Here is a 7,434-nt window from a genome sequence, read left to right as displayed (position 1 = left end):
CGCCCGCCGCCCCGCGTGCCCCGCCCCGCCCCCGCGTGCCCCGCCCCGCCCCCGCGTGCCCCGCCCCGCCCCCGCGTGCCCCGCCCCGCCCCCGCGTGCCCCACCCCTTCCGGCCCCTCGGAGCCCTCCCCAGAACAGCCGTCCACGCAGGCCGCCCGGGGTACGGGCGGGGCCTCCGACGCCCAACCAATCGCTTCTCTGATGGGAAAGGCGATGCCGGCGCACCAATAGAGTGCGGGGGGCAAGGCCCCGCCCACGTGGCTACGAACCAATCGGCGGCGAGCGGCGAGTGGGCCGGCCGCGGCTGCGCGAGCCGGCGGAGGCAGGCGGCATGGCGGGCGGGGCTCGGGAGGTGCTCACGCTGCAGCTGGGCCACTTCGCGGGGTTCGTGGGCGCGCACTGGTGGAACCAGCAGGTGAGGCCTCCGGGCGGCCGTCCCCGCGGGCCCGCGGCTGCCGGCCGACCCTGCGGCCCCACGGCCCCACGCTGAGGCCGGGCCTTCCTGTGCCCCCGCAGGATGCCGCGCTGTGCGCCCCGAGCGAGGCCGCCGCGCCGCCGGCCGAGCTGTGTCCCGACGTCCTGTACCGGGCGGGCCGGACGCCGCACGGCCGGGAGACCTACACGCCGCGGCTCATCCTCATGGATCTGAAGGGTGAGGCGGAGGCCGCGGTCGGCCTGCGCCCGGGCGTGCGGGGCGTGCGGGGCTGCAGCAGCGAGGAGCCGGCGGGGCCGCCGCTGGCCTCGGTCCGCTCTTGTCCGCGGACCCGGGCCGGCCCAGCCTCATTCGGTTCAGGGACCGGCCGCTCCGGCCCGGGGACGGCGGGTGGTGGGTCGGGGCGCTCGGGGGGCCGCAGGGGTGGAGCCCACAGCCTTCGAGACCGGGGTTTCCCCGAGGCCTAGGTGTTCGGGGCGGCTTGGAGGGCCGAGGCTGGTGGAGGGCGCAGCGAGGTGGGCAGCAGGTGTCGGGAGCCCCCGGGAGGATGCGCTGAAGGCGGGGAGGGCGAGGCTTTCGCCTAACCTCGCCTGCCGTTCCCGCAGGTAGTCTGAGCTCCCTGAAGCAGGAAGGTGGCCTCTACGGGGACGCGCAGCTGGATGCGGCGATCGCCTGGTACCGTGGTCCTCAGGGCGGGAAGCCCGAGAACCAGGGAAGCCGCCCGCCCCAACCTGCCTCCGTTTTCTTCCAGGCAGGGAAAGCTCACCACACACAAGGAGGAGCTCTGTCCCAAGAACCCGTATCTCCAGGACCTCCGGAGTGCCGAGGTGAGGGCCTCTGCTCCAGAGCTTGCCGAGCGCCAGAGCTTGATCCCCCCACTGGGGCACAGAGCAAAAGGAAAAGGATTTTGATCATCTTAAGTACCTTCAAAAGGCATTTTAGGAAAAAGCACTTTTTCCCCTAAAGAAGTGTGACTACAGGGACAAACGGAGGCTGTAGGGTGTAGCCAGCAAAATCAGGGAGAACAAATGAACTCTTTTGCCTCTGGACTGGCTGGAACTCAATACAGACGTTTCTCTTTTGTCCCAGGGAGTGCTGAGTAGTGACGGTATCTGGAGGGTCAGATCCATTCCCAGTGGCAAAGGTGAGACTTCCACCAGGCACCTCGGGATGGGGACCCAGCAGAACCTGCACATGAAGAAATGTCCCTGTCCTCTGCTCTTCCTTCAGGCCCCCCGCCGCTCGCCACGGCTACAGCACCCAAACCACTTATCCCCACAGAGAGCAGCGTCCGAGTCTGGTCTGATTTCCTCCGCGTCCACCTCCACCCCCGGAGCATCTGTATGATTCACAAGTACAACCACGATGGGTACGGGGGCTGCGGAGGCTGTGCAGCAAGGAACTGGGTCCCCACCGATGTTAAATGAGGCTCTGGAGGCCATCTTCCCTGCCCTCCCTGAACACAGGCTCTTGGGGGATGGGGTGATGGGCAGGGATCCTGCAAGTCAGGACTGCGTTCGTGCACGGCAGGGAAGCAGGTCGCCTGGAGGCTTTTGGCCAAGGCGAGAGCATCCTGAAGGAGCCCAGGTACCTGGAGGAGCTGGAGGACAGGCTGCATTTCTATGTGGAGGAGTGTGACTTCCTGCAGGTAGCCGGGGGGCAGGGGTAGGGCGGCAGGGGCAGCAGCCTCCTGCAGGTAGCCGGGGGGCAGGGGTAGGGCGGCAGGGGCAGCGGCCTCTTCTCGTCCTGTCGGTCATCACTTGTCTCCGTCCAGGGTTTCCAGATCCTGTGTGACCTGCACAATGGCTTCTCTGGGGTAGGCGCCAAGGCCACAGAGTTGCTACAGGACGAGTATTCAGGGCGGGGAATAATAACCTGGGGCCTGCTCCCCGGACCCTACAGTCTCCGGGTGAGCAGAGCATGGCGAAAAGGCAGTCCCAGGGGCTGAGAGGAAGAAAGCAGGGGATGACGGCCCAGGGAGAAAGCTGCTCAAAACCAATCGCCTTTTTCCCCCAGGAGCCCCAGAAAAACGTCTTTCGTCTGTTGAACACAGCTTTCGGCCTGGTGCACATGTCCGCTCACAGCTCTCTGGTCTGCCCCTTGTCCTTGGGCAGGAGCCTGGGGCTGCGACCTGAGCCTCCGGTCACCTTCCCTCACCTACAGTATGACGTAAGGCTCGAGCTTGTGTTCAGACGGCAGGTAGAGACCGTGCCCCCCACCCCTCGACCTGCCATCGCACCTGTTACCCGTCCTCTTCTCGAAGCCTCGGCTTGAACTCAGCCACGATACAGCACACTGTAGTCCAGCCTTGGCCCAAGCTAAGCCCTGCTTTGTCCCGAAGCATCTGGACCTCTCTAGTAATCGGGACCCTTTCTCCTTCACACTCTGCTCTCCAGACCCGAAAGGCAAAATGCCCGTTGGTGTCTTCTTTACAGGCCACTCTGCCCTTCCACTGCGCAGCCGTGCTGGCTACAACCCTCGACACAGTCACTGTTCCTTACCGCCTGCGTTCCTCGCCAGTTTCCATGGCTCACCTGGCCGATCTGCTGAACTTCTCTGGGAAGAAGGTGCAGAGCTGTGTGAAGGGTCGGGTCAGCGCGGAGAAAAAGCGGTTACTTGAGCTCTCCCTTGCCTTTAGGTGGTGACGGCAGCAGCAACCATCCCCTTCCCCTTGGTCCCAGGCCAGTCCCTTCCTGATGCCCTGGTGCAGCTCGGAGGACCCGCGGCGTGGACCCCACTCTCTGCCTGCGGGGGTCCTTGTGGGACGCGCTGCTTTGCCCTGTCAGTGGTACTGCGGGGTCTAGACGGAGCGCGCCACACCAGGTGAGGGCCGGTGGTTCTTAGGAGCCCCGTCAGACTTCGGTCCCCCATCCTTCTCTGCCTGAGAACCTCTGGACATCCTGGGAGCCTAGCCTTTTCCTCCCTGTGCCCCACGTAAAAATAAAAAGAGAACGAGCCGCTCAGCCCCCTTCATCAGCTAACAGCCTGAGAACCTACGAATTCCCAGTCCGCTTCCACATTGCCACAGACTAAATAAAGGCGGTTCTGGCTCTGTTCTGGCAGCCGGCTCGCCCCGGGGACAGCTCTGCCTTCCCCGCTCCACGCGTGCACCACTGGGGAGGACGTCTTGGCCCAGTATTTGCAGCAGCAGGAGCCCAGAGTCAGGAGGTGAGTGGGAGGCTGGCTCCCCCACCCCCTCCCCAGACTCCCTCTACCTCTCCCTCAACTGCTGCTCTCCCAACAGCTCTGCCCATCTGCTGCTGGCGCCCTGCAACGTGGTCCCCCCGTACCCCCGCCTGTTCTCCCCAAGCCTCAGCCAACACGGGCTGGTTCTGGATGGCTCGCCGCCTGGGGCAGGTAGGTGGCTGGTGAAGGTTCAGGAGAGGTTTCCCCACATGCCTGCCCCAAGCAAGGCCCTGAAGTCCACAGGTCAACATCCTTTTATTCACTCAGTGGCTCCTGAGGCAAGTGGCCATCCTCTGGAGCACTGGTCTGCCAAGGGGACAGCACACAGAAGTCACGGGGTTCACAGTCCTGCCAGGTCTGCTGCAGGCCCAGACGTCCCCGTCTGTGCAGCAGTGCCCAGGGCAGGAACACCACTGGCAGGCTCCCCTTCCTCTCTGTCCGCAGCCGTGGAGAGCATCCCAGTTCTCGGGGCCCTCTGCTCCTCTTCTACCCTGAGCCAGACCCTGGGAGACTTGGCTAGAGACCTCAGCACACTGGACGTGCGGCGCTGGGCCAGCTTCCTGGATGCCGGAGTGGAGCAGGCGGACGTGGAGGAGGCGCTGGAGGAGCTGGGCAGTCTGGCCCAGTGCTACCGGGGAGGGGACAGCCTCACGGACTAAGATTCTCCCAGCACAGGAGGCTGCTGGGTCACAATAAACACTGGGTGCACTGGCTCGGCCATGGCCTGGCCGCACCGGCAAGGGCGAGCGCTGCATTTAGAAACACTGCGATCAGGTCTCAACAGTATGTACGTGCCGTGGGGATGGGGGGATGGGGGTGCTGAAAAGGAGCCAAGCCCCTGTTTCCCCAGGGCCAAGGCCCCGTAGCTTCCAAAGATCCTGAACAAGGCCTCCGTGGGCATAGCCGTCCAGCCCTGTCTGCCTCCATCTTGTCCTCAGCCCCTGCTCCTCCAGCTCTGTATCCTGAGCTCAAGGGCGGCGGCCCGGCACAGTACAAGCGCCCCCCACTTGGGGCACCAGTGCGGGTGGGGGGGATGTGACCCCCACGTGCGCCCACAGTCACCCGTCCAGCTCCTCCTCGGACAGAAGGTCCCCGCGGTCAGAGAGCTGGTCAGCGTTGCTCGTGCTGGTGGCATCGTCGTCGTCCTCGGAGCTGGCCTCACAGGCCGTGTGGAAGAGCTGCACGAGTTCCCGGAAGCGGTGGGACACCTAGGGCGAGACGGGGACGCTCCGCTCCGTGAACGGTCTCACGTGCCCCGCACGGGAACGGGGGGAGGGCTGCGTTCTCACAGATGAGGGCACCCGAGACGCTTCACGTCTGGCCCTAAACCCCAGCGCTCCGACAAACACCTGGAATGGAGTCTCTGGGTCGCTACCTCAGAGTCCAAAGCCCACGCGCTGCTAGAACCGCTGCCACCCGCCCACGTGAGTCCAGACCCTCGTCGGGGCCCCCGGGGCTGGCCCCTTGGCCACCCCGTGCTCTCCCTGCCCGGGCCCATCCTCACTCCCGCTGGGGCTCAGGTCTCCGGCCCGGCCGGAGCCACCTACCTCGGTGGGGGTCTTGTTTCCCAGCCGCTGGGAGATGCCGCGGAACGTCTGCGGCTGCGCCCCTTGCTGCTGACACATGGTGAGGATCACGCGGTCGGCCTCCCTGGAAGCCACGTGCCGCGGTTAGTCCCGGGGGAGGCGCGCGCATGTGCTCCATAGTCTGTGGCGCGCCCTCCGCGGCCACCTACCTCGTCCACAGGACCACCTTCTCCCCGGTGGAGCTGACCTTGCTGTTATTGGCACACACTGTGGCTTCTGTGGCCTTCAGGTGCAGCTCCCCCATGGGACCCTTGCCCGGGGTTCCGCTGTCTTTAGCCAGAGCTCCCCGAGGGGCCATGGATGAAGACTCTGAGGGGTCCGTTCCCAATGAAGAGTCGCACACGGGGGACGTCTTGTCTGCGGTCCTCACCGTGGCTGTGTCCGCCAGCAGCCAGCTCTCTGGGGCGTCTGACCTCTCTGACATCTGTCTTCTCCCCATGTCTCTGGTCCTTGAGGAAACAGGACTCAGGAAGGAAGCAGGGGTCTCAACGGTTCCAGGCCATTTCTCCATTTCCGAAGCCGCCCAGGCTGGCACAGAAGCCTCTGGCTCACCCACTGCCTCCTGGTCCTCCCCCTGGGTTGGAAGCCTGGACGACGCCCGAGGGCAGGAGAGGTCCTCGGGTGAGGCCTGGCTCCTCCCGGCGCACACGGCTCTGGTACTGGAGGAAAGCTGGGTCATCTCTGGCGCATAGGGCCGGGGCCCCCCCAGGACGAGCCGATCCGTAAGACTCGCTTCCTGAGGGGACAGCGGAGTGCTCCCCACTGCCAGTCCTGCTAGGAGAGGAGCAGAGCTCTGAGGGGACGCACAGGGTCAACATGCACCTAAGACCCCAAGTTACCGCAGGGCCATGCAGGGGGGTGGGGGGCCTGCTGAGACAGCCCTTGGGGGCACGGGTCACGTCAGGAGGGCAGGGGAAGGGCATGCCCGTGACAGACAGCAGCACCCCCAATTCTGCCAGAGGATAGGCCACAGCAAGTCAAGGCTGGACGGAATTGTATCACTTGTCAGTAAACAAAGGGACAGTCCACCAGCCAAAGACTCATCTTTCTGGGCTCAAAGATGTTCTAGCTTGAGGCACGTTCGACCGAAGCGGACATGGGGACAGAGGCAGGGCGGGCGGGCAGAGCACTCACCGGGAACAGGTGTTCCTCCGCCTCCAGCACTCCTGCCGGGCTGGTCCTGGTTCGCCTCCGGGCCTTCGCACTCCTCGCGGGCCGCCTCCTCCTGCAGGTCTTTGCTGGCCTCCCGGTGGGGACTGCTTCCTGCCAACTCCTGGGGCTCCTTGCTCTTGTAGGACTTGCTGTCACAGACCTGCAGGGACGGCCTTCTTGGTCAAGGGTGCCCCCATGGCCTTCATCTGGGGCGGGCGGGGGATGCTGACCACGGGAAGCCAGCCTGCCACGATCCTTGGCAGGTCAACCGACAATCTTAAATGTCTGCTCCTCCCACTCGAACCAAGCACTCTATCTTTGCTGCCAAGCAACCCAACCCTTTCAGGGTCTTTCATAAAAAAAAAAAAAGAAAAAATCTGAGAAACAGTTAAAATGGTTCATTTTGTTTCAATTTCAAAAAGCAAAATCCACTACACACTTGTAAAGGGTTCTATCTGGAGCTCGCACGCTCGCCCCATGTAACGGGGGCTGCAGACAGCCCCGCGCAGTGAGGCCTCAGGGCCAGCCCCTCCCACCATGGCCCCCCGCTCTCCGCTCCCCACCCCCCCGCCCCGCACGCCGGGGAGGACCCGCTCACCGCTGCCGCCGCGCTCACCCTGCCACCACAGTGGCCGCAGCTTCTCCTCTTGCTCTTCTTCAGCCTGGACTCGGGGCCTCCATCATGGCAGGAGCAGGCACAGTCCTTGGCAGTGTCCGGCCACTCAGCCTCCTAAAAGACACCGGGCTTGTTTGGCAGCCGGTTAGCGCGGGCAGAGTCCAGAGAGGACACGGCCACTGCAGCAAGGCCGCCCTGACCGCACCCTCTCTCCTTCATGGCACAGCAGCTCTTCCTGTGGCCTGGGGACACTCAGCCACGGCCCTCACCAACACAGAGGACTGACCTAGCCCAGCTGCCCAGATGATTTGATGGTATTTTGAAGTCTGACAACCCTGGGATGACCAACCACCTTGGCTCCTGCGTCCCCGTGCCTGGGGTTCTGCCCCCTCCACCAGCCCCCTCAGGGCCACCCTCTGTTCAGGGACCCCAGACGCTGATACTGTCATGACCCCCACGGA

At 64.5% G+C, this 7,434-nt stretch overlaps 2 protein-coding genes across 24 annotated transcripts in view; one reads left to right on the top strand and one right to left on the bottom strand.

The window, feature by feature from the left end:
• Positions 1–274: 274 nt before the first annotated feature.
• On the top strand, positions 275–4,389 carry MSTO1 (misato mitochondrial distribution and morphology regulator 1). 4 transcript variants are annotated; one of them, XM_045086799.1, is made up of 14 exons: positions 276–415; positions 517–652; positions 1,039–1,108; positions 1,185–1,260; positions 1,523–1,541; positions 1,715–1,802; positions 1,964–2,081; positions 2,208–2,342; positions 2,450–2,602; positions 2,869–3,000; positions 3,072–3,256; positions 3,497–3,601; positions 3,678–3,790; positions 4,064–4,389. In XM_045086799.1, exons 1-14 carry the CDS (start codon positions 332–334, stop codon positions 4,276–4,278), a joined length of 1,629 nt encoding a protein of 542 aa, XP_044942734.1. In that variant the 5' UTR covers positions 276–331; the 3' UTR covers positions 4,279–4,389. The 4 variants fall into 4 exon arrangements, with proteins under 4 accessions (XP_044942735.1, XP_044942734.1, XP_044942733.1 ...); XM_045086798.1 differs by having other exon boundaries at positions 1,523–1,577; XM_045086797.1 differs by having other exon boundaries at positions 1,523–1,577; positions 1,664–1,802.
• Positions 3,858–7,434, bottom strand: part of LOC101688564 (GON-4-like protein) — a 63,163-nt gene continuing 59,586 nt past the window's right edge. For 13 of the 20 annotated variants that reach the window (XM_045086777.1, XM_013048955.2, XM_045086783.1 and 10 more), the window contains 5 exons: positions 6,956–7,087; positions 6,340–6,517; positions 5,355–5,979; positions 5,167–5,269; positions 3,858–4,827 (listed from right to left, as the gene is read on the bottom strand). In XM_045086777.1, the coding sequence (XP_044942712.1) occupies positions 4,678–4,827; positions 5,167–5,269; positions 5,355–5,979; positions 6,340–6,517; positions 6,956–7,087 (1,188 nt within the window). In that variant the 3' untranslated portion in view covers positions 3,858–4,677. Of the gene's footprint in view, positions 4,828–5,166; positions 5,270–5,354; positions 5,980–6,339; positions 6,518–6,955; positions 7,088–7,434 lie in introns of those variants that run through there. The other 7 variants (XM_045086786.1, XM_004778553.3, XM_013048960.2 and 4 more) reach the window with 5 other exon arrangements.

The sequence above is a fragment of the Mustela putorius genome, unplaced genomic scaffold (genome assembly GCF_011764305.1).
Source record: "Mustela putorius furo isolate JIRA1106 unplaced genomic scaffold, ASM1176430v1.1 tig00000997_pilon_pilon_pilon, whole genome shotgun sequence".
NCBI classification, from domain to species: domain Eukaryota; kingdom Metazoa; phylum Chordata; class Mammalia; order Carnivora; family Mustelidae; genus Mustela; species Mustela putorius.
This window is presented reverse-complemented; position numbering and strand designations above follow the sequence as displayed.